Source organism: Lissotriton helveticus, chromosome 1_1, assembly GCF_964261635.1.
Source record: "Lissotriton helveticus chromosome 1_1, aLisHel1.1, whole genome shotgun sequence".
NCBI classification, from domain to species: domain Eukaryota; kingdom Metazoa; phylum Chordata; class Amphibia; order Caudata; family Salamandridae; genus Lissotriton; species Lissotriton helveticus.
The window spans coordinates 1,505,367,155-1,505,393,961 of NC_136057.1; the positions used below are offsets into that span (position 1 = coordinate 1,505,367,155).

General features: G+C 48.0%; 1 protein-coding gene across 2 annotated transcripts in view; it reads right to left on the reverse strand.

Moving 5' to 3' along the window:
* The window catches only part of LOC144828515 (lactoperoxidase-like), a 1,612,675-nt gene that overhangs the window by 55,130 nt on the left and 1,530,738 nt on the right, over positions 1 to 26,807 (reverse strand). Inside the window, exon 15 of one of the 2 annotated variants that reach the window (XM_078686752.1) lies at positions 10,560 to 11,038. The exons of the other annotated variant lie outside the window; for it this stretch is intronic. Within the exon in view, the coding sequence (XP_078542878.1) occupies positions 10,926 to 11,038 (113 nt within the window). The 3' untranslated portion in view covers positions 10,560 to 10,925. Of the gene's footprint in view, positions 1 to 10,559; positions 11,039 to 26,807 lie in introns of those variants that run through there. 2 annotated transcript variants of the gene reach the window in all.

Here is a 26,807-nt window from a genome sequence, read left to right on the forward strand (position 1 = left end):
TTTCAATACATGTTTTTATATTTTCAAATGTTTGTTCTCTCTTTCACAGATTGAAAGTATAAAAATAAAAAGTGAGGAATTTAACGACAATTATAAGGTAAGTATTTTGTACTCTTTTCGTTACATTTCTATCACATTGAACTACTATTAGTTCCACTGCTTCATTTCTTTAATCCTCAGTTTCCTGCCTTTGCTACTTCCCTCATTCCTTTCTCTATTACCTACTTACTCAACTCCTTCCACTTTTTTTCTCAGTCCCTCTCTTCTCATAGTTCCTCACTCTTGTTCACTCACTCCGTCTCTATTACTCTTAGTGTCTTTGACTGATCACTGTATCACTATTTGTTCATAATGCTTTCTCTGTGTAGTTGAAGCACACTAAGGGGCATATTATGAATGCAGCCAATAAAATTATTGCTCTTTTTATTGGCAGAAAACTGGTGCAAAAGCGGCTTTAGCGGCAGTTTTCTGCCGCAAAAGCAGCTTTAGCGACACATTTCTGCCTATAAAAGCTGCAAAACTTTTATTGCCTATGTTGATAATATGCCCCTATGTTATTTACATTAGGGCTATATTGTCCAGTATAACAATCAAAATTGCTCTCCAAAGACACCAGGCAAAGCAGACGCTCCCTCAAACAGATCACCAAGCGCAATTTACCCTACTTACAATCTAGCCTGTTCTCTGTCGAGACTTTAGCAATCTTTAGAGCACAAGATAAGATTTTTTTACATGGAAGAGCCATACGTATTGCAATTCTACTTAAGAAACAAGCATTGGCATAGACAATAGGTCTCGCCTTTGGGACCTTATACGTGTTTAGCCATGCAACAGTTGATGTTGCTGCACCAAGGATATTATGCTGCATAACTAAAGACTTAGAAGGTCCAAAAGTCGATACCTATTGGCTATGCCAATGCTTGTTTTTCTTTCACTTCGTTATCTATTTTGTTTTTCACAATTATACCATCTTCTGTCTGTTCTTTGGTAAATAGATCTATTAAATAGTATCTCTTCTTTACTCCCTATAGCTGTCTTTCTTGAAACATCACTCTCTGTTTACTTTCCTTATACTTACTCTTTTTTTTAAAAAAGTTTTTTTTTTGGTTAGCTCCCGGTACGCGTACCGGGAAGCTAAACCGGAAGCGAACCAAAAGAAATAGAGGTTGCCAGAGTGCTAAACATTCTAGCAATTTTTTTGGAAAGGGAAGGTAGTTCTGAAAAGAACTTTTTTTTTATATTTTTGTTGTTTTATATTTTGTTTGTATTTTTTGAACATTTTTTGTTTTTTTTTGTATTTTTTGAACGATTTTATATTTTTTTGGGTTTTTTTGGGGGGGGGGAACAACAAAAAACAGGCGTTGAAAAGGGCTCAACAGGAGCAACTACTGGGGGCGGTTAGGGCAATTATGATTGTCATAAGCCAGGTTGATGGCATTAATACTCATGTTACCACATGATATCAACGCTCCACAGTGCATACAAGTATGTTTCATGTGCCCAAAATTCTCTTGGATGTTTGGCACAGTTTCCCGTGCCTCTGCTGGTGTCAATGATATTGACGATGTTGACCTGGCCACAGGAGTTGCTGTTGGGTTTTGTTCCATATCCCGTATTTCCGCCCGGCTGTAATTAAGTGGATGCTTCCTGGTCATGTGCCGATGCATGGTATAGTTCCCATAGCTATACTTTTTATCAGTCCCTCTTGATAATTTCTCTTTGCAGATGAGGCAGGTCACATACCTCGCATTCACTTTCTTTTGCCCTGGAGGGATTGAATAAAACTGCCAGATGAAACTGGCTTTCCTATGGGAAACCCGGGGCACCTCTTCCAAGAACTGTGGTTCTTCTCTCTCCTCTTCCTCTAGTTCTTCCTCTTCCTCCTCTGTGTTGGTGATCACCTGGGGAGGTGGTCCTCTCTTCCCATGAGGAGGTGGAGGTGGTGGTGGGGGTGCACCAGCTGAAGCAAGTACTGAAGTCATTTCTCAAGTATTAATAAAGGTCTTCCTCTCATAATGATGAAAGTCAGAGTGAGGAAAGAAGGAGGGGTTTTCATCATTTGGAAAAAACAATACTTCTCAACCAATGAAAAGTGTTATTTTTAGGTCACCTGACCTAGCCTTACATCATTATGAAACTAAAAGTGAAATGAACCAATGAAAAGCTTTATTAACAAGTCACATGACTCTAACTTTCATGTTACGCGCTGCGGAACGCTCCCCGGTTAGCTTCCGGTTCGCTGCGCTTCGCGCCTCGGTCCGCGCCCGGGGACACTTCCGGGTGCGCTAACGCAGTACGTCACAAGACGCATTTCGCGGCAACGCGATACGTCGCGCTTTCGCGCCGCGGATCGCTTCCGGGGAGTTGCGTTTCGCGCCTCGGTCCGCGCCCCGGGGCACTTCCGGGTGCGCTAACGCAGTACGTCATAAGACGCATTACGCGGCAACACGATACCGTAACTATGTTGATTTGTTACCGGTTCGCGGACCGGATCGCGGAATCGAATTGAGCTAACGGGAAGCTTCCCGGTTCGCGGACCGGGAGCGAAACAAAAAAAATATTTAAAAAAAATTATTAATAAACATATAAAATATATTTTTGGATTTAAAGAAGAATACATTTTACAGCTATAGATATTAGCTTTTAAAAAACCAATGAAATTCACTGAAAAAACCATAGGTTATAGACCATATATAGTTAGGAATTAGCATTTACAAAACCTTGAAAATTCACTGAAAAAACCATAGGTTATAGACCATATATAGTTAGGAATTAGCATTTAAAAAACCTTATTTTACTCACACAAAACCATTGAAATTCCATATATAGTTAGTTGCACTAACTATATATCGCGCACCCGCAATCCACTGCTGATCATGTCACATATTACATCATTCATGACATGGTCAGTGACATCACTGATGACATCACTGATGACATCTCAAATGACATCACTGATGACATCACTGATGACATCTCAAATGACATCACTGATTACATCACTGATGACATCTCATTTGACATTACTGATCACATCACTGATGACATCAATCATGTGATAATACGATGAACCTCTTCAGACTCTAATATAACCTTAGATACACTCAGTGTAAACAGACACTCATAGACTGTCACTCATCCATGGAGTTACTCAGACACTTAGTCAGTCTTGCAAAGAATCAATCACACCTCCATTTCCTCAACTATACAGTTATACACACCTTACTTATTCAAACATATACTAAAACATATTTACTCTGTTATACAATCCCTGATACAAGTTCACAATAATCCATACAGCCACTCACACATTCACTGGCTCTTATGCACAGTTATTTATATATGTCAACTTTCACATGTACTGTGTTTTACATATGTACTTACTTTGACATGTAGCACTGAGATATCCATTCACTCACCAATACACTCATGCACACAGTCAACCGCCCATACAGCTGTTTCCACATGCACTTTTGAACCCATACATCTAGTCAATCAACTGCTCACACATCTATGCAGAGAGTCATACACCTCCCAGCCACCCACACACACACTCAGTCTCCCATACAAATGCTTTGGCAACCAATCAATAACCCATACAGTTAATCATATAGCTAATGATCAACACATGCAGCAGTTTACAGAACAACAGACATAATGATGCACAAATTAAGACAGTTTAGTCACTAACCCATGCACTCAGTGAGACACATTTAATCAGTCACTCATACAGTCAGCCATGCCCCTACTAAATCCTTCATCAAGACACTTATACATCCACTCATTCTTCAATATGTAAGACATATTTTAACTTTACAGAATTATACAGTCACTGGATGTAGTCATCAGTGATGTCATTTGAGATGTCATCAGTGATGTCATCAGTGATGTCATTTGAGATGTCATCAGTGATGTCATCAGTGATGTCACTGACCATGTCATGAATGATGTAATATGTGACATGATCAGCAGTGGATTGCGGGTGCGCGATATATAGTTAGTGCAACTAACTATATATGGAATTTCAATGGTTTTGTGTGAGTAAAATAAGGTTTTTTAAATGCTAATTCCTAACTATATATGGTCTATAACCTATGGTTTTTTCAGTGAATATATATATATATATATATATATATATATATATATATATATACTTTTCTCCTCTGGCCCGGTTTCAGGCTGTATAGGGCGCTCTTAGGACGGTGCAAACGAGCCACGGCAGGGCCCGCCGTTAAAATTGCATTTCTGTTTCTCCGCAGAGATTTTGCTCGTGCACTCCAGAATTAGTATTAACAACAGCAATCCACTCCCAATCAGTGTTTAGATTTCTTTATTTCATAACAGCTCAGCCAGCAGCAACTCTACGCGTTTCAGTCTTAACCAAGACCTTGCTCACGAGACTGACATGGAACCACAATTTTTTTAGTGCCATTTAAAAAAACATTAACAGTTTCATATGACATCACATCCTGTTAGTCCTAACTAGGCATTCTGGTACATGTAGTTTTACTACAGAGACGCATTTTTCTGTGTAACTGACAAAACACCTTAGTGAATATAATAGGTTTAACGGCGATTCACATCTTAGAATTCAATCTATTTGCGCATTTTCCCGCAGGTGGGTTACCCATTATTGAGGTTCGTTTTTCAATAATTATCATACCTCTATCATGCATATCGCCCTCTAATGGTTCCTAGCGTTACTCGCCACAATTTTCGAACTCTAACCCTCCAGTGGGTATATCACCTGACTCAATCATGTTCCAAGAGGAATTTAGTATCATACAGTGCTTCATATTACCCTCTAGTGGGTATTGATAGACCTCCCCAATTGATATTCATATAGTCAAAAAGGCGTCCCCCTTCTAATTCCCAACCCTTATTGAGTGTGTCATATAGTGCCTACCCTACTACCTTATAGAGAAAAAAGTGAAACTTAAAACCTTAAGAAGTTCTTTAAGAGAAGTCCAGTATCAGCCCCATTGTTTATGCAGATATCAGTTTTAAAGGTGGTAATGTAACTCCTCGTCCTGGTTCAATCCATACGGGGTTAATGTGCGAAAGTTAATGATATGTTTTGACTCTTTTTGTCTGAGGATTTTTTCACGGTCCCCCCCTCTGGGGTGCATCCAAACCAACTCCACAGCATAGAATTTTAGTTCTTTCCAATTACTTACGTGTTCTTTCTCCATATGTTTCGCAACCGCGTTAGCTCTATCTGTGTTGATAGTGGCTCTAACATGCTCCAAAATGCGTTTCTTCAACTCACATTTCGTGCTACCCACATATTTTAGCGAGCAGGGACATTCTATGATGTGGGGGATCACCCAAACATTACCTATCGAAGAGCAATGAACTTAAGGGACAAACTGGTGCACAGTCACTTTCAACCACCAAAGAAACGAGATGATTGGTTGAAACCAAAAGGCTTCTATAAGTGTTCCAATTGCAAAGTATGTGCCATTGCCCAAAACACCAAAGAAATACAAATGGCAAATAATCGCATGTGGAAAATTCAGCAATTGATCAACTGCAAAAGCCAATTCGTGATTTACATCATAGAATGTCCCTGCTCGCTAAAATATGTGGGTAGCACGAAATGTGAGTTGAAGAAACGCATTTTGGAGCATGTTAGAGCCACTATCAACACAGATAGAGCTAACGCGGTTGCGAAACATATGGAGAAAGAACATGTAAGTAATTGGAAAGAACTAAAATTCTATGCTGTGCAGTCGGTTGGGATGCACCCCAGAGGGGGGGACCGTGAAAAAATCCTGAGACAAAAAGAGTCAAAACATATCATTAACTTTCGCACATTAACCCCGTATGGATTGAACCAGGACGAGGAGTTACATTACCACCTTTAAAACTGATATCTGCATAAACAATGGGGCTGATACTGGACTTCTCTTAAAGTACTTCTTAAGGTTTTAAGTTTCACTTTTTTCTCTATAAGGTAGTAGGGTAGGCACTATATGACACACTCAATAAGGGTTGGGAATTAGAAGGGGGACACCTTTTTGACTATATGAATATCAATTGGGGATGTCTATCAATACCCACTAGAGGGTAATATGAAGCACTGTATGATACTAAATTCCTCTTGGAACATGATTGAGTCAGGTGATATACCCACTGGAGGGTTAGAGTTCGAAAATTGTGGCGAGTAACGCTAGGAACCATTAGAGGGCGATATGCATGATTGAGGTATGATAATCATTGAAAAACGAACCTCAATAATGGGTAACCCACCTGCGGGAAAATGCGCAAATAGATTGAATTCTAAGATGTGAATTGCCGTTAAACCTATTATATTCACTAAGGTGTTTTGTTAGTTACACAGAAAAATGCGTCCCTGTAGTAAAACTACATGTACCAGAATGCCTAGTTAGGACTAACAGGATGTGATGTCATATGAAACTGTTAATGTTTTTTTAAATGGCACTAAAAAAATTGTGGTTCCATGTCAGTCTCGTGAGCAAGGTCTTGGTTAAGACTGAAACGCGTAGAGTTGCTGCTGGCTGAGCTGTTATGAAATAAAGAAATCTAACCACTGATTGGGAGTGGATCGCTGTTGTTAATACTAATTCTGGAGTGCACGAGCAAAATCTCTGCGGAGAAACAGAAATGCATATATATATATATATATATATATATATATATATATATATATATATATATATATATATATATATATATGTATACACATGATCATTGTATAGTGGACCAAGAGAAGAGGGACAGGAAGGAGACAGTGAAGGAATTGCTTTAAAAATGAACCCAAGTAGGGGAGAGAAAAAGGGGGCTGTATGAGAAGGGGGGGAGAAAGGGGGAAGGGAAGGCAGGGGAGACATGGGTCGCAGCAGATAAATACCACATAACTAGGCACAGAGAAGAATTGTGCGGAAAAAAGCACTAGTCCCAACGCGGGAAGATGACTTACGCAGGAGGGCGCACTGTCAGAGATCCAGGTAGGGCACAGTCCAAGGCAAGGATGCTAGAACCTGCGAAGGTACTGTCTGGGGGGAAAGAGGAGGAGGAAATGAGCGAGAGACCGAAGGGGGTGCGTAGGGTTATGTAGGGGGATTTAATTAAATGAAGGGAACAAGTTCCTTGGACTTACTAGCAGGAACATGATTCAGGGTCCCAAGAAGTCCAGCAAGAGACACAGGTTATCGCTCCTGTTAGATTTGGGGGTCTCTAGTTGGCATAGGTAGGTACCTGTGGCAAATAGGGACCCTTGCATCTAGACAGGGTAAGGGGGTACACTCCTAAAATAACACCTGCTCACCCCCTTGGTAGCTTGGCACGAGCAGAGTCAGTGTGTAAAGCATTTGTGAACACATACAGTAACCGCACTACAGATGGACACCACACAAGCTGTATATTAAACATAAGTATCTTTTATATAGATTTAACACAAGACCCCAAACGACAAAAATCCACAATACTGTACTTAAAATGGTAGAATTAGCTTAGTTCTCTTTAGATCTTAAAATGGACCACTTTGAGTTAATGTACCTGAGAATGCGTAACGCAATACAACAAAAGTATTGCAGGGAAGGTGATACGTCTGTTCCTTACGTGCAAGAACAGTTCCCTACAGCTGCGTGAGGGACTGCGATGCGTTGGTTCTTCTTTGCTAGGGCAGGTGATATGTCGGTTTCTTACTGCGCTTCCATGGCAGTGCGGCGAGCAACGCCGTGATGCGATGAAGATTTGGTGCAAAGAAATAAAGATGTTGTCTTCTTCTTGGTGCAATACGATGCGGACCCAGACAGGCCCTGCGACACGCTTCCCGGTGATGCAGCGGCGTCTGCTGCGATGTCGATCCTCTTCTCCGGCGATGTGCGGTGCTTCAACAACGATGCGAGCCGCGACAGGCCCTGCGACATGCTTACTGGTGATGCAGCGGCGTCTGCTGCAACGTCGATCCTCTTCTCCGGCGATGCGAGGTGCTTCGGGGACCCTACGATGACTCAGCGGTTCTTTGGGGCCGCGACAGGCCCTGCGACACGCTTCCCGGTGATGCGGCGGCACCTGCGGCAACGTCGATCCTCTTCTCCGGTGATGCGAGGTGCTCTCATGTTGTGAAGCGGCAGCGGATGTTCGGCGTCACGCTTCTTGCTCGTAAGTCGTGCTTCCAGCTCCTTGCAATGCGCAATTCCTCAAAGAGTCCAGCACAACTGCAGGCACTTCCAAATAAGTCTTGGGGAGCTGGTGGGTGAAGTCTGTTGTCCCTGAGACTTCAGCAGGAGGTAAGCCCTTTTCTCAAGCCCTTGGAGATCCTTGCAAGTTGATGAAAGTACACACAAAGTTCCTCTCTCCTTTCTTTGGCAGTCAGGTAACTACTGCAGGCCAATCCCCCAAGCAGCACTTCAGCTTAGGGATAGTCTCTCCTCAGTCTCTCTGGTTCCACTCCTCAGCAAAGGTTTCTTCTTGTTGTCCAAAGTGATCTAAAGTTCTGGGGTCTGGGTCCCCTCTTTTATACACAGTTTCTCTTTCTTCTCTGAAGGCAGTGAGGCATTTGCCTAGTCCAAACCAGTTCTGGTCAGTCCTGGAGCACTCTGTTTACATGACTCCTTCTTTCCTTTCACAGTGCAGGGCAGAGACATTAATTGCACCACAGGAGGTGGAGCCAGCATTGTGGAGGGAAGGCACAACCCTAATCAGGTCCCAGGTGCAACTCCTCCCTCCCATCTAGATGCAGATCTTTCTATTCAGCACTGGACTGACTCCCCCTGTCTCCTGGAATCCCCCAGCCCCTGGCACTCAAACTCCAGACAAGGAATGCACAACCTAGCAGAGACAGGCTTGGATGGTTAGACAAGAAAATATATACTTTCTAAAAGTGGTATTATCAAACACAGAATGTTAAAACCAATTTCACTAAAAGACGTATTTTATCATTCTGAGTTCAGGCATACTAATCTCGAATTTCTACGTAGTTCCCTGAGTCAGGTAGGATTCTAAGATGTAATAATCAAACTGCCCATTCTGGCCTACGGGGAATAGGTAGCCTTGCAATAGTGAAAAACGAAAATGGCTGTAATTAACTATTAGGAGAGGCCACACACATCAGGGCTTGTCCTACCTTATACTTACAATGCACCCTGCCCTTGGGCCTACCATAGGGATGTCTGACATGAAGAAAAGGGAAGGTTTAGGGACTGGCAAGTGGGTGCACTTGCCCAGTCAACATGGCAGTACCAGACTGCATACAGGCTCTACAATGGCAGACCTGAGACACACTTTTACAGGCGGCTTCTGTGGGTGGCACAACCAGTGCTGCAAGCCCACCAGCAGCATTTGGTTTACAAGCCCTGGGCAAACTCAGTGCAGTGTACTAGGTTCTGACTAGTAAACCAAATCAGCCAATCATGGAATCACTAATCCATATTTCAATTTACAATGTGGAGACCATATGCACTTTATCACTGATCAGCAGTGGTAAAGTGCCCAGAGTCATAAAACAGCCAACAACAGGTCAGCAAAAATATAGGAGGATGGCAAAAAGTTCAGGGATGGCCCTGCAAAAGGGCCAAGTCCAACAGCTCCCAGTTGCGATAAACCCAAAAGCTGCTGGTAGGATTACCTAGAAAGCAAACAAGCCTGATGATTAGGAGACAGTGTGGACCACTGACGTGTGTCTCATGTAGCTCGAGTTGGCAGGCTGTGGCGGTTAAAGCGGGTCAAGCCCTCCGGCCTGATGGAAAGAAGAAGGGCATTCCCTGGCTGGCGTGTCCTGAACTATGCCATGTTTGCTATTGTGGTTATTGTGGGAAGAAGGGCATAAATTGGCTGGCGTGTCCTGAACTACGCCGTGTCTGTGGCCGAGAACCACCTAGATGTTCAGGGAGGAGCATGGGAACAATGGTAGGCAAAGCGAACCTCCGTTTCGGCAAACAAGAGTATGTGTGTATAGGACTAGAGCAGGGGCAGTCACTAGGTGGGGGGTTGATGGGCTAATGTGAATTCTCAAGTGGCAGACAATAAATGGATCAGGCAGAGGACAGACCACGGGGGTCACGGTCGACAAGGGTGGCACTCGTTTGAGTGCGGTGGGAGAACCACTTACTAGAAAGAGTCTGCTTGAGGCGCACATCCCGGGGCGGGCAGGAGTCAAGCTCTGTTTGAGTGCTCGACGCCTACCGGCTAAATGTGCGAGTCCGGTCACGTGTTGCATTCTGCCTGAGAAAAGAACTAGAGCGCACGCAGAGAATTGGTAAAGGTCAGAAACAGAGGAAAGACTGGGCTATTCACATTAGAGTTGCAAGTGAACCACCCAAATGCATCGATGATTTCCATTCAGTGATCAGTGGTGACAATTATAAATTGTATTAAATAAATTTCTAATGAAAGCTGTGAAAACTTTTGTTAAAAAAAAGGAGAAGAGAAACAACTCGCCCGTTGAAAGTTCATTACAGGGCGGAACGGTGGGTATCAATTGGGGCAACACAATAAATACCAACTGTATAGAATATACAGAAAAATGGAAATGACAATATTGCTTAAGTGGTCTCAGAGACGTAAAGATTGCAGATACATACGTGTAAGGATTAACGTTTTGGATACCATGTTTATGAGTGCAATCATTTGAGTCATTACAGGGCACAATCAATCGAAAGACAATACAGGTAGTTACATTAAAATTGTAAGCTGTCTGTCATTCAAGACATTACTGCAGAAATAAACACATATTAGGGGAGAACACAATGGTGGGAACGTTCTGTGTGGTCAGAGGCAGGGTATGACTGGCTCATGTGAGGGTAGTGTTCCATTCTTCCAATATGGTCAGGCCATGTTCAATAGTATTACAGCGTGCTATCCAGCGGCATTCACATCTGTTCAGGAGACTTTGAATGTTGCCGCCCCTGGTAGGTAAGGTGGGTTGGTCAATAAACATTCAGGTGAAGTCTGTGTCATTATGGTTGTGTTCCCGGAAGTGTGTGACAAGGGGTGTTGTCAGCACACCACATATTATGTGGCTTCGATGTTGGATGATTCTGTCCTTGACCATTTGCACGGTTTGACCGACCTAAAGAAGATTACAAGGACAGCATATTGGTTGGTTGATTGCTTTATTTCGATATGCAGTATCATAAAAGCATTACAAAAGTATAAAAAACAGCACATCGTAAAAGACTGTACATTTAAAAGCAAAGCAGATAAGAAGTGGCAATTAGATCAAAAATAATTTAGTTAAAAGGAGAATTAAATTGATATGGACAGTCTTTTTAAACGGATCAACCATGCCCATTTTAAAAATTTGGATACAGCACAAACGATGGGAGAGGATGTATCAGTTAGTAAAATACGTAGAGCCACCAGATGCTGGCGAGTACCCAATTGTCTACAAAGTGGTTTAAGCCAGTGGGATCTTGGGCGGGCGTAGTCAGGACATTCAAAAAGGAAGTGGGCCACAGTTTCGGGCCTATTAGTACATAGGGCGCAGTGGCGTGAAGCCTGTGCAGGCATATTCCATCTAGAAAGGAGATCAGCTAGAGGTAAAGTGCCTAGTCTAAATTTAATAAAAAGTGCCCGGTCCACAGATATCGTGATTATGTCCAGATAAGGCTCAAAGGCAACAACGTCTTTTATTTGCAGGAATGCTGCGGTGGAATTGCAGTGACGCTGGTTGCTGATGAGCTTGGCAGAGACCCATTCCCAGTATAGTTTTTTTAGGGTCGCCTTCGGTGGGGCAGAGTGGGTGGACCAGCACGACCCCAATCCTAGGTCCCCTAGGAGATTTTTAATATCCCTAAGCCATTTAATCTTGTGCCAGCCGTCCGAGCCCATCACCTCTGACAGCCCGTCTGCATATGACTTTAGTTCCGGAACCCTCCACAGACGGGCCCAAAGGAGAAGAGGCCGTAGGCGGGCCTGGTCCTTAATTGCTTTACAACCCGTATCCAGAAGCACCGGAACTGTCGGGGTGCTCATCGGGATGGCCAAGAGGTCCTTTAGAAATTTGTTCTCTGCCTTGGTCAAAGCCTCCATGTTACCTAGACCCCAAAGCTCAGCCCCGTAGAGTGATGCGGTTACAGCTCGTGCTTTGTAAATATCAATTATTGGAGCTACACATTGTTTAGATGAGTTATTATACTCCTTCAGCAATGCTCCCCCCACCCTTTTATGGCTGATGGTCATTTTGTTTATATGGGGAGTCCAGCACATGGCATCGCTCATTCGAATTCCCAAATAGTCAAATTCTGACACTCTTTCAAGAGGGATAGAGTTCAGAATAGGAGGGCGGCCAAGCTTACGGGGTGGGTGCATGATTAGATATTTGGTTTTGTCCACATTGATGACAAGTCCTCTTTTTGCACAAAAATCCTGGAAGCGGTTCAGAAGCTTCTGGAGGCCCTGGGGGGTTTTGGAAAGGAGGAGGGTGTCGTCGGCAAACAGCAGGGTTGGAATCCTAACGCCCCCCAAAGAGGGGAGTCTGCTGGTTCACCAAGCAGGTGCTCTACCACCCCGTTCACGTACAGGGAAAATAAGGTGGGAGCTAGTACACAGCCCTGCCGGACGCCCCTGACGACCGGGATCCTATCAGTCTTTTCCCCGTTCAGTCCCCATCGCACCTGAGCATAGTTGGCGTTGTGCAGTTTGATGAGGAGCATTAAGATGTAAGGGGGCATCCCAAGACCATGCAACACCCTCCAGAGTTCCTCCCTGGGAACCAGGTCAAAGGCAGTCTTCAGGTCTATGAAGGCCAAGTAAAGACTGCCTTTGCCCAGCCCCACCACCTTCCAGTAAAGTAACAGGAGTCTAAAGACTTGCTCCATAGTTCCTGTACCTGAGCGAAAACCGGCTTGCATATCGGACAATATGTGGTTATCATCCACCCACTGGAGAATCCTCCCTAGAATAGCTTTTCCCGCCACCTTCTGGGTTGAGTCAATGAGGCTTATTGGCCTGTAATTCCCCGGTAGATCCCGACAACCCTTTTTAAAAATTGGGACTACCTCTGCTCCTTTCCAAGACTCAGGCACAGGACCTCCCTCGATGATAGCATTAAGAAGGGCAGAGATCAACACCCCCCATTCGCCCGGATAGTCTCGAAGAAGGTCCCCTGGCAACCCATCCGGACCAGCTGCTTTTAGTGGTGTTAGAGATTTAATCAGGTTCTGAACCTCCCGTGCGGAAAAGAGGTCAGTGCCTCTGTCCAAGGATGAGGGGGGAAGCGAAAAGGGGTCATTGAGTGTGCCTTTTACGGCAGAATAAAGAGCCTTAAAATGATTAAACCACGCCTGGGCAGTGATAGAGCAGGTCCTCAAAGTGTCATCTGGACAATTTCTACTACCCACCAGGTCCCAGAACCCTTTGGCGTCTCTCCCTCGACTAGCGGCCAAGAGGTCCTGCCAAAAGCTGTCCTCCCATTCCTTTTTGGCATTTTTTAAGCACTGTGAGTAAAGCCTTCTGGTCTCCCTGATACTGGTTTGTGATTTGGATTTTACCGCTTCGACGAGCAATGTCTTTGCTTCCCTACAATTATGATTAAACCAGCCCTGTCTGGCCCGGGGACGTAGTTTCTTCCCGTTGGGACTGGCTGGGACAATAAAAAGGTTGCTTAGAGCCTGAGTTAGGTTACAAAACCTGTCGGACACCTCCACCACCCCACCCTCAAGAGAGTCAAAATTATCTAGGGCTGCGGCTAGGAGCTGCGTTATGGAGGATATTTTCTCGACTGAGAGCGACAGCTTGGCCCACTTTAGCCGTCTTCCACAGTTAGAGACAGATGACAGGTCCGGGACGGTGGCGCACGGGGTTCTGCTCCCAATACCTTCTAACCACCAGGGAGTCAAGGCAAGCGAGAGCAGGTTGTGGTCGCTCTCGACGGAGGGTATAATCTCCATATCTATGACCGAACTCCATAGGTGGACCTCAAGCAGAATGTAGTCAATTCTTGACGTATGGCTGGGCCTATTGTATGTATGTGCTCCCTTTTTGTCTGAACTAGTCCTACCATTGAGGGCCCTCAGATCAAACTCCATTGATAGGGAATTTACCTGGAGCACCACTTCCGTCCATCTTTTAATGGGGCTAAGCTCTAGAGCCGGTATCCCCCTCCTGTAATCAACATCCTCTTGATCTTGGGTGACATCTGAGCCAAGAGGTTCGAACGTGCAATTGAGGTCGCCCGCTACCAGGGTACAGGACTTGTGGGGAGAGGATCGAAGCAGGCCCTCAAGGCGGGCTATAGTGGGGGATTCTCTACCCCCCTTGGTGCCTCGTGCATAGATGTTATAGATGTTTAAAATAACACGACCCTTGGGGGATTTTAGAATGATGTTAAGGAGATCCGGACATTTTGTGTCGTGCTCCTCCACCCTACAGTTAAGCGAGGAAGCTACCCAAACGAGGAGGCCACCCGAGGGACGACCCCTACCAGTCACTGAGTGTACAGCAGGTATATGATGGGAAGAATATCCTACCTTGTGTAGGGGCTCCCTACTCCAGGTTTCCTGGAACAGACATATGGAGTACTCCTCCACAAGTGCGTTCCAGTCGGGCAGGGCCAGTTTCCTGTCCAGACCAGCCACATTCCAGCTGAGAACCCTAACAGGTGGGTCCGCCACAGCCGTAATGCTACAGGGCTCGACAGGGCCATCCGAGTCTGTGTCTCCCGAGGGAGAACAGACAATGGCATGCTCAATTTGGTCCCTCGCCACCCGATGTTCCCCTGTATCTACTGGGACGACCTGCTCCCCTGGGATAGTCGGGGGGGTCATCACATTCTGCGGATGGAGAGGACTGGACATCAGATGATCGGACCACCCTGGCCTCATAAGAGGAGTCAGGGAGTCAGTACCCCCTGAGACCCCAGCTCGACAATGGCCGGGCTGTATATGGCTGGGCTACAGTTGTGGCTCGATGCCATTGGCCACAGGTACTGTTTTGGAGGGTATACACGGGGGGTTGGCCTGAGCAGTTCATGGCCGGCCGCGGGTAGAAGTATGTTAAATCAACTGCTTCAACACCAGGACCCGCCGTGGCCTGCCCTAAGCTACATATTGTGTGGGCAGCTCTCACGTCTTGGAAATTAACCACCACACAATCCCCCTCGACCAGTTTTTTCCCCTGACCAATCCATCCCACCCTGCGCACGCCAAGAATCAAGCCATCCACTCCCAAGGGAAGGGGTCTGTTGGCTTTCAACCAGTGGATGACTTTATTCTTCAGTGCCTGATGGATTTCCTGCTGGTCGTCCCTCAATGCGTGAACCTTGATAAGGACAACAACATACGGATGGCACTCAGGGGGGAGATTAACTGGGGGACACTTTCGTGCCACCTTTTGTGGTGTAACCACCGGGCTAGGGATTTTAGGTTGGCAAGTAGTTGGTTTTGCTCTTTGGGGCGTATTTACTCTCCTGACTTCAGTGGGTAGAACGGCTGGTAGTTTAGGCTTAGAGCCAGCCACTCCCTCTTGCAGCTTCTTTTGGTCAGGTTTAGGCTTTACAGTCCTCACTACTGGGGGAGTACTGGCATGGATCTGGACAACATGAGTAGTTGGTGTCGACTTTGCACAAGCAGGAGGAGCAGATGTCAAAGCCTTCCCTGTGGCTTGTGCAGGGGCGGACGTAGATGGTGAGATTCCCTGTAATTGACCCCCTGAATCCCCTTTCCCATCATTACCATCCGCAGTGTCCTCCCTGAGCTTAGACTGTAATTTAATGAGGGTTTTCAGGGAGAAGAAATTGTCCCGGGTGGTCTGTTCAAATCTATCTAGCCTGTCCCCCAGACTCTTGACTTGGTCAATAAGCGGTACCAGCAAGGACTTGACCAATTTCTCAATGAGCTCAGGGGAGGGCCCCTCGTATGGCAATGTGGGTAATACCGGGACTGAATAATCTGACGAAGGAGTATCTGCCGCTGGTACTATAGGAACAGTACCCACAGATGGTTTTAGCCCTCCACCATCCAAATAAGTAGAACCTCTGGGGACATATTTCCTTGGTCGCTTGTGGAGCGAGGAGTAACTCCCCTTCCGTGTGCTGATAACCCTTTTTCTCTTCTTGCGAACCAAACAAGCTCGCGCCAAGGACGGCGGGTTATGAGCTGGTAAAGGAACCTGAGAGGATGGTTGGGAATTTAGGCCGGGGGATGTAATTATGAGTGTGACAGGACGGGGATCAGCAGCCACTAAGCTAGGGCTGGGGGGCAAGGGATTTGTTATTAAGCTTTCCAGCTTATCGATACTTCCCCCTATGGCTGCAATCCGAGGCTGTACGGACAAGTTCCCGGTCAAAGGGGAGACAGGGTAAGTGGAGATTGGAGACAGGGCATGTGCAACAGCTCTTAAAGAGGAGCGTTTGGAAGGGAAAGAATCTTGTGAGAGGCGACGTTCCGTCATCACAATCTCTTTTTCGATGACCGCTGCTACCCTTGTGATGAATTTGTCCATTGTGCCTATCATTGTGCTCCCCGTAGCACTTTCGCTCCCACCCCTCAGTGCTTTACCAGAACGGGTAGACATGTGGGCCGCTGTACCCGTAAGGAGAAACCAAGCTGATGGGCAAAAGTCGGTGGATGAAAATGGGGTGGCCCAGCCCAGCCTCTGTCAGCCCCTGACTGCCACAGACTGCCCGCCCTTTGCTCGGGCTTCGCTCGGGCTTCGCTCGGGCTTCGCTCGGCGTCCCGCTCGCGTCCTGCTGTGCGGCAGTCCGATGATTAAAATAGGGAGCGTTGCAGTCAGGGGGGCGTGTCTTGCTGGGGGCGCGGCCGAGCACACCTGTGCAGCGCAGGGACTCCTGGTCTTGTGAGACACTGCTGGCGCGCTCTCGGCAGACTCGCGGGGCTCCCTCCTCCTTCCTGATACCAGCAGTCGCACCAGCAGCCTCTACCCCTCGCCTCTCGCCGCGCAGCGGCACCCGCGAAGCGGGTGCTGCAAGTTGTTGTCAAGCGGCAAGACGGCGGATCCCTCCAGGGATAAGGGAAGGCTGTATGGGAGAGAAGTTGGCGTTTTCGGCAAACCGGCAGCACCCAGGTCGGTTTTCTCCGTCAGAGGGGTCCCGCTGGAAATGAGGAGGCTCCCGCTTTTGAGACCAGGACAGTCAGGGGGGCGTGTCTTGCTGGGGGCGCGGCCGAGCACACCTGTGCAGCGCAGGGACTCCTGGTCTTGTGAGTCCCTGCTGGCGCGCTCTCGGCAGACTCGCGGTGCTCCCTCCTCCTTCCTGATACCAGCAGTCGCACCAGCAGCCTCTACCCCTCGCCTCTCGCCGCGCAGCGGCACCCGCGAAGCGGGTGCTGCAAGTTGTTGTCAAGCGGCAAGACGGCGGATCCCTCCAGGGATAAGGGGAGGCTGTATGGGAGAGAAGTTAGCGTTTTCGGCAAACCGGCAGCACCCAGGTCGGTTTTCTCCGTCAGAGGGGTCCCGCTAGAAATGAGGAGGCTCCCGCTTTTGAGACCTGGACAGTCAGGGGGGCGTGTCTTGCTGGGGGCGCGGCCGAGCACACCTGTGCAGCGCAGGGACTCCTGGTCTTGTGAGTCCCTGCTGGCACGCTCTCGGCAGACTCGCGTTGCTCCCTCCTCCTTCCTGATACCAGCAGTCGCACCAGCAGCCTCTACCCCTCGCCTCTCGCCGCGCAGCGGCACCCGCGAAGCGGGTGCTGCAAGTTGTTGTCAAGCGGCAAGACGGCGGATCCCTCCAGGGATAAGGGGAGGCTGTATGGGAGAGAAGTTGGCGTTTTCGGCAAACCGGCAGCACCCAGGTCGGTTTTCTCCGTCAGAGCATATTATGTATATTACATTTTGGGATCTGCAGTTGGTGAGAGATCTTAGTTGGTGTTTCTGTCCGTTGTACTCAAAGTATTTTGTGTTGAGTGTACATCTTTGACATTTGTAGTGTCCTAGTAGAGACGACAGGCCCCACGGGCCTCCTACAGACTCGTCTCTGGTGTTCGTTTTTGGCCATGTAATGGCATGAACCAGGTGGTCTGAAAGGTTTTTTCCCCTCCTTCCCTATCGCTGTACATACTTCCTCACATGTCACTTGCACCGTCACAATCCTTCACGAGCACTTGGGCACAGTATCCCACGGGTTACATATCATCAAATGTAATGCAGTGCGACCCTTCCATATGTTTGATCATATGAAGCTTAATATTTCAAATATGTATATTCACTAAAATTACTAATTATATTACAAAAGACATTTGTCTCTTTGGTTTTCTCCCCTTTTATGATTCAATTCTCAGCAATTAATTGTGCTATATGTAACTGACCTATAATTGACACCCATTTGAGACATTGTGGGGGGGTTACAATGTGCAGAAGTCACATATCTTTCGTAGATCACTGTGCTATATTAGAAGGATTACAATGCATCTGCAAGTGACATAAGGATCTCTGTGTTCAAAGCAGTAACCCACTTGCCTCTCTACATAAAATAAAATCTGTCATTTGCATGTTACATGATGTGTTTTGCAGGAGACACATTAACCCTCTGTGCTACTTTGAGTCAAAGCTTAGGCAAGACAAAACACAGATCTTTCCAGCAAGTGCATTAACCTCCAGAGTTATCTTACAATTATTATTCACTCAGATTTATTGGGAACACATAGTTATCTACAGTAGGTGCCTTAACCCCATAAGATATTTTAAAATACAGTATTTGAAACCAATTAAGCGGAACAGATTTACTATCAGTTTTCTTCTTCAATCAATCAATCGATAATTTTAAAGTGCGCTACTAACCGGAGAGGGTCTGGTTATCCGAAAAGCCAGGTCTTGAGGCTATTCCTGAAGGTGTGCAGAGAACGGGAGTGCCTGATGTTAACTGGAAGCTTGTTGCAGGCCTTGGCAGCGATGTAGGAGAAATCTCTTTCACCTGCTCTGGTTCTGTGGATGTGTGGCGTTTCTGCTAGGGCGAGGTCGGCTGAGCAGAGGTTTCTTTTGGGTACATGGAAAAAGACTCTTTCGTTGAGGTATTTGGGTCGGAGTTTGTGGAGTAATTTGTAGGAGTGGGTGAGTAGCTTGTAGGTTACTCTCTTCTCCACAGGGAGCCAGTGGAGGTCTCGCAGGTGTTGGGGTCATGTGCTCATGTTGTGGAGTACGGAGGACGAGTCTGGCCAAGCTGTTCTGGATTGTCCGGAGTTTGTGTAGCAGGTATTTGTTGATTCCAGCGTAGACGGCGTTTCCATAGTCGAGTCTGCTGGTTATGAATGCTTGGGTGATGGTCTTTCCGGCTTCAGGTGGGATCCACTTGAAGGTCTTGTGGAGGATGAGGAGGGAGTTGAAGCAGGTAGAGGCAACGGCATTGATCTGGCAAGTCATGGTGAGGGAGGAGTCGAGTATGGTGCATAGGTTTCTGGACTTGATCAGTAGGGGTGGGTGGGTTTCCGAGGGTGAGGGGCCACCAGGTGTTGTCCCAAGCAGTGGTAGAGGGTCCAAGGAGGAGGACCTCAGTCTTCTCCCGGTTGAGCTTTAGACAACTGCTGCTCATACAGGCTGCAACGTCTTTCATTCCTTCCTGGAAGCAGAGTCTGGTTTCTTTGGGGTTCTTCGTGAGGGAGAGGATGAGCTGAGTGTCATCGGCATAGGATACTATGCTGAGTCCATGCTGTGTGATGATGGCGGCGAGGGTGTCCATGTAGATGTTGAAGAGTGTGGGGCTGAGCGATAATCCTTGGGGTACCCCGCAGTTGATTTCCGGCGAGAAAGAAGCAAATCCAGTTGAGGGTGGTTCCCCGTATGCAGGCGTAATGGACTCTGGCTGCGAGAGTACGATGGGAGACTGTGTTGAAGGCTGCATAGAGGTCTAAAGGTATGAGGGCCGCAGTGTGGCCCTGGTCGAGGGACATGTAGATGTCGTCGGTGGTGGCAAGGAGGGTGGTGTTGGCGCAGTGGTTGCTGCGGAATCCGGACTTGAAGAAGTCGAGGAGGGTGTTCTCTTCGATGAAGGGGTCAGCTGGGCGTTGACGATTTTCTTGGTGACCTTGGCTGAGAACTGAAGGAGAGAGATGGGACAGTAGTTCTTCAGGTCGGTGGGGTCAGCAGAAGGTTTCTTGAGGAGGGCTTGACCTCTGCCTGTTACCAGTCATCAGGGAAAAAACTGGATTCGAAGGTCTGGTTGATGGTGCAGTGTAGCTCGGGTGCTATGGCGGCAGCGGCTCTGTGGAAGATGTGAAGCGGGCAGGGGTCCGCGGGGGCTCCTGAGTGTGTGCTCTTCATGGTTGTGGTAGTATCTTCTGTGGTGACCGGGGCCCAGGCGGTGATGGTGGGCTAGCTGTCATTGCTGGAGGGCATGGTGGTTTCTGGAACCTGTTCGCTGAAGTTATCGTAGAGGTTCTTGATTTTCAGGTGGAAGTAGGAGCCGAGATTGCTGCAGAGGTCCTGGGAGGGTGTGACATCCATGGCTTTGCTGGGGGTTTGGTGAATTGCTGTATGATGTTGAAAAGTTCTATACAGTTGCTGGAGTTGGTGAGGATTTTGTTCCCGATGAAGGTCCTCTTGGTGGATATTATGAGTTGGTGGTATTCCGATATAGTGTTCTTGTAGGCGGGCTGGTCTTTGGTGGTTTTTCTATCGCTCCATCATTTTTCAAGGCGTCTGCAGGATCGTCTGGCTTCTTGGAGGTCGGTGGTGAACCAGGTGGCCTTCAGGGGACGCTGTCTGTCGGGGTTGTGGAGGGGTGCAAGCTTGTCTGTGCAGCTCGTGAATCAGTGGCGTAGTTCCTTGGCTGCAGGGTTGGCATTGGTCATGGCGGAGGGGCGGTCGTGGATGAGGGTGGAGTTGAGGTGCTCTGTCACCTTGCTGTAATTCCTTTGTGGTGGGCATGGCTTGATTTTGTGAGCAGTGGTGGTGTTGACAAAGCAGTGTACGCAGTTGTGGTCTGTCTAGAGGGGCTGCGATGTGATGCTGAACTGGATGTTGTTATCTGCTGCGAAAATGGGGTCGAGGGTGTGTCCTGCCTTGTGTGTGGGGTTGGTGACGAGCTGCTTTAGTCCGTGGTTAGCAAGGTTGTCTAGGAGGGTGGTGGAGTCGGGGTCACTCCAGTTGTCAAAGGAGAACGTCAGGTCTCCAATGAGTGTGTAGTCTGTGGAAGACATGGCATGGGGTGCGATGACGTCCACAATGGTAGTGGTGAAAGACGTGCAAGGCCCGGGGGGGTATGTAGGTGAGGGTGCCGCAGGGCCTGTTTCGGGGGTGGTCTGGATCTGGAAGTGAAGGTGTTCGGTGTTGGAGAGGGGGTCGCTCATGCTGGAAGTGGAGAGTTGGAGGGAGCTCTTGTGTACGATCACAAGTCCTCCTCCTAGGCAATGGGGGTGGTCCTTCCTCTGGATCGTGTTTCCATCAGGGATTGCGGTGGCGATGTCAGGGGCGGTGAAGGCGTTTGTCCAGGTTTCTGTGAAGCAGGTGACGTCTGGTGAGAGGGTGTCGAGGAGGTCCCAGATCTCCATGGCATGTCTGTTCAGGGAGCGTACGTTGAGGAGGGTGCACTTCACGGCTGCCGTGGTGTTGGTATCCGGTGGGGGGCGGCAGCTGTGATGGTGAGGAGAATAGTAAAGGTTCCGTGGCAGTGACGGCAGGAAAACTGGCCATGGGGGATGCTCGGGATTGACAGGTGGCAGTTGTTGTTCCTCCGGGGTTGAGTGCTTGGAGGGCAGTTGAGACGTAGCGACGGGTCGCCGCGCCTGAGAACCAGGGCCCCCAGTGCTGGTCACGGTCGAGTTGCAGACGGGTGCAGACAGGCTTGCCTTTGGCGCGCCTTCGGCACATCAGCGGTCGGCCAAATAAGCTAAAAAGGGTTAAGGCAAGAGAATTAAGCCAAAAAAGAATTAAGGCAAAATAAAATACCACAACGACACAGGGACGAAAAGACAGCAGACTCAAATCCCTACCTGGTGCAGAGGTGGAAGGAGCAGCAGCAGCGGAGGCTCAGTCAGCAGAAGAGCTGGGTCTTTGACCAGCAGGTCAGAGGTCCTGCTTCTTGTTGCCACTTTCTTCGTGGCAGAGTTAATGCAGCATATCTAGATGATATTGCTGTCTTTATCTCCATCTGGGAGGATCAGCTGGTCCACCTAAGAAATATTTTGGAGGCCCTGCAAAAGGCAGGCCTAACTATCAAGGCTACTAAGTGCCAGATAGGGCAGAGTCAGGTTGTGTACCTGAGCTACCTTGTAGGTGGAGGCCAGGTTCAACCATTGCAGAGCAAAATTCAGACCATAATGGACTGGGTTGCTCCCACTACCCAGACTCAGGTCTGAGCTTTCTTGGGCCTGACGGGGTACTATAGAAGATTTGTCAAGGGGTATGGATCCATTGTGACACCCCTGAATGACTTAACTTATAAAAGAATGCCTATGGCATTTGATGACCTGAAGCAGGCCATGTGCACTGCACCAATTCTGCAAAGTCCTAACTACTCCAAAGAATTCATTGTCCAAACAGATGCATCTGAGTTGGGGGTAGGGGCTGTGCTGTCACAATTGATTGATGAAGGTCAGGACCAGCCCTTATTAGCAGAAAGCTGACCCCTAGAGATAAACGTTGGTCAGCTATTGAGGGAGGCCTTGGCTGTGGTTTGGGCTCTGAAGAAGCTGAGGCCATACTTGTTTGGCACCCACTTCACAGTTCAGACAGACCATAAGCCCCTCTTATGGCTAAAACTGATGAAGGGTGAAAACCCCAAACTTTTGAGGCGGCCCTTTCTCTACACGGGATGGACTATACAGTGGAACATAGACCTGGGAGTAACCATGACAATGCAGATGGACTCTCCAGATATTTCCACTTAGAACATGAAGACTCAACTGGTCAAGGTTAGTTTAATGTCCCTGCGTTTGGGCGGGGGTTGTGTAGGAGAGTAGGATCTGCTACCTATGGTTACCCCCACTTTTTGCTGTGTTTCACTGGTTTATTGACTTTAATCTGGCTGGGTCCCTGCTAACCAGGACCCCAGCCTAGCTGTTTTCTCTCTAAATTGATTGCTTGTATGTTAGGTACATCCCAGATTGGTAACTGGAGTACCCTTGTGAGTCCCTAGTATATGGTACCTTAGGTACCAAGGGCATAGGGACCCCAGGGGCCTACCAGGGGCTGAAGCACATATTATGCCACCCCTGGGAAGCCTTTCAAAATGGCACCACAGGTCTGCTACTGCAGCCTGGGTACGGTGGTACTTGTGCGCCTTACTTAGATATAGTATACCTATATCTACCTATATATACAGACACATATAAACCTATAAGTCACTCCTATGGCAGGCCTTGACAATCCTGAAGGCAGCGTGCTTGGTTTAGTGTGAGCGGGTGCCCAAGCATGAGCTGAGCCCCTCTGCAGCTTTCAGAAATCCTTCCTTATGGCAGTTCTGTGATACAGCCATACCATATACACTTAAGCGCATTATAACCTCGCGGTAAATGCTAACTTTGGAATGGCTGCATGAAAACATGTCGTGTTTGGTGTCAAACACTTTGGAAAACTCAAACCCCCCCCCGCCAATTCTGGCGGCGGGGGTAGCATTCCACCCTTCTAGAGGGAGAAGACATTTACACACTGGTCCAACCGGTAAAAGTTAAACAGAACCCCAGCCTCACAAAATGGATGCTGCTACCACAGACACGAGTCTGACCTCCTGCTGCTGGACGAAACTCCAGAAGGGGAGGCTAGGACAATAGGTTTCCTGTCCAGGTAGGTGCCAGCACCTCCTCAGACAGGCTTTAGTGTATTGGGGCAGGGTGGGTGCATTCAGAGAATACTTTTCAGACACTGCCTGGGGCACACAAGGTGTCCATGTGCATACCCCATTTCAAACCGGTTGCTGGGGCACTCAGCTCCAGCTCTGGTGCGAAACTGGACAAAGGGGAAGGGGTGTAACCACCCCTTCCCCAGGTTCTCCCATAAGTGGGACCATGGAGTTAGTCCAAACCCTAAACTTAGTATAAGTATAGGAACCCAGTCACTAGGACTTTAGATTACCCTGGATGAAGCTCTGCAACATATATCTTGGACCTTCGACATTCAATTTCGACTAGAAGACTGAAGAATTCCAAGAAGTCCAAGCCCTGAGCACCTCTTGCACCGAAGCTTGAGGGCCTACACTCCGCGAGTGTGCCGTGGGCCCGCTTCCTGCATTCCTGCTCGAGGCACCTTTGCGATTCCGGGTCTGTCAACTGGTGGGTCCACACGAAGGAAACTACTTTGTTTCTTGGGCTTTCCTGGTTGCTCTAGACGTGCCCTGACTCCCCTCCAAAGGCTGAGTCCCTCAGACCTTGCTGGTCTGCACCAAAGTCAATCTTTGCATCTTGCATGGGTTTCTGTTGCCAAGGCTTGTTTGGTCCAATCAGGACACCGACGCTCCAGCACTCGACATCTGATGTGGGACAGCTCGAATCCAGCTCCTGGTTGTCGTCGACGCCTCCTGGATCTCGTGGCTGAAGAGTCAAGCTTCACCTACATCACCTGAAATCTCCCGACATCGGCTGGCATCTACTTGTTGCCTTCCTGGTCACTGGCTAGTGACCCAGACTCTGTCCCATCTGCTTTCAGGTTCTTCAGATCCCTTGGACCCATCCGGACACTTTTCACCTGGTGTAGGAAAGTGGCTCTATATATACTGGACCAAAGTAAGGCACAGGGTGTATAGAGTCCCCAGTCCCCATAGGTTTGGCAGAGGCTAAAGTTAGATATAACCTAACTCTCTAAATTGGTAGCTTGGTTGAGCAGTAAGGCAGTATCAGAGGACAGTGTAAAGCATTTGTTGTACACACTCAGTCAGCAAATGATCTCACACACTCAAGAACTGAACTCTAGGCCAAAAGATATCGTTGTTTTATTTTAGAACCAACAGATATCAAAATATACTTTTCTCAATATGAGTGACTTTAGGTAATTACTTTTCAAAAAGGCAATAGACTTTGTAAACACATTAGCTACAGTGGTTGCAATAGGCAACACAATTTCAAACACAATTTAACATTGAGCTCAGGGGGTTTTGTTAGATAAATGCAGTTGATTACTTTCTGGATTACTTTTCTAACCACAGGACTGGATCCTAGATTCAATCTCGGGACATGTACTGTAAACAGTTAAGTAAAAGCGTTTTGGTTACAGTAGTGATTTTTAAAGAATATAAACGTATTTTTAAAGTTGACACGTAGAAACTTTTCAGTGAAAACCAAGCAATGTTATCCTATGGGAGGAAATTCAAGTCACAGGTAAATTAGGTTCTCGTTACTTTTGTAATCCAGTACTCGACTCCTAAGTTCAGCACTGGCACCACTACCTAAGACAGGTAAGTAATTACGTTTTGGTAGTTCGTACGATTTTTTTGTTTCAGATCTGTTTTATTTTTCAGGCGTAAACACATAACACGTGTCCACTTGATACACAGCGTTAAGCCTACAACCCTATGCAGGGCCGGCTGCGTAAATGGGTGTTTCACTGGTGACATAAGGAATTAACACATCGAGCAGGTTTGTACACAGTGTTTCGTCTACAACATCTGAGGGTCCGGCCGCGTTACATGGTGTATAGTGCAATGCCATCTGGGCATGTTATCAATCAATCAATCAATCAATCAGCAAAATTTGTATAGCGCGCTGCTCACCCGTAAGGGTCTCGAGGTGCTGAGGGGGGGGGGTCGCTACTGCTCGAACAGCCAGGTCTTGAGTTGTTTCCTGAAGGAGAGATGGTCCAGGGTCAGCCGTAGGTGAGTGGGGAGGGAGTTCCATGTCTTGGCTCCCAGGTAGGAGAAGGATCTTCCTCTGACGGTGGATTTGCAAATTCGTGGGACGGAGGCGAGGGCGAGGCTGGCGGATCGGAGCTGGCGGGTGGGTGTGTAGAATGTGAGGCGGCTGTTGAGGTACGTCAGGCCCGTGTCGTGGAGAGCCTTGTGTGCGTGGGTGAGGAGTCTGAACGTGATCCTCTTGTTAACGGGGAGCCAGTGCAGGTCTTTCAGGTGGGCGGAGATGTGGTTGTGGCGAGGGAAGTCCAGGATGAGTCGTGCTGAGGCGTTCTGAATGCGCTGGAGTCTTTTCTGGAGTTTGTCTGTGCTTCCAGCGTAGAGGGTGTTCCCGAAGTCCAGACGGCTGGTGACGAGGGCCTGGGTGACCATCTTCCTGGTTTCGGTGGGGATCCATCGGAAGATCTTTCGGAGCATGCGTAGGGTGTTGAAGCAGGATGACGAGACGGCGTTGACTTGCTTGGTCATCGTGAGGGAGGAGTCCAGGATGAAGCCCAGGTTGCGTGCGTGGTCCGTTGGCTTGGGGGCGGTGCCCAGGGCAAGGGGCCACCAGGAGTCGTCCCAGGCAGAGGGAGATGGTCTGAGGATGAGGACTTCCGTCTTGTCTGAGTTCAGTTTCAGAGAGGTGATCTTCATCCATTCTGCGACGTCTTTCATTCCTTCCTGGAGGTTGGCTCTGGCCGTGGCGGGGTCGTTGGTGAGGGAGAGGATCAGCTGGGTGTCGTCGGCGTAGGAGATGATGTTGAGGTTGTGTTGGCGCGCGATGGCTGCGAGAGGGCTCATGTAGACGTTGAAGAGGGTGGGGCTGAGTGAGGATCCTTGCGGAACGCCGCAGATGACTTCGGTGGCCGCGGATCGGAACGGGGGAGGCGGACTCTTTGGGTTCTTCCGGTGAGGAACAAGATGATCCACTCCAGGGCCGCTCCTTGGATTCCGGTGTTGCTGAGGCGCTGTATCAGGGTGCGGTGGCATACGGTGTCAAAGGCTGCCGAGAGGTATAGGAGGATGAGGGCAGCAGTTTCCCCGTTGTCGAGCAGGGACCTGATGTCGTCGGTGGCTGCGATGAGGGCGGTCTCGGTGCTGTGGTTTGCTCGGAAACCGGACTGTGAGGGGTC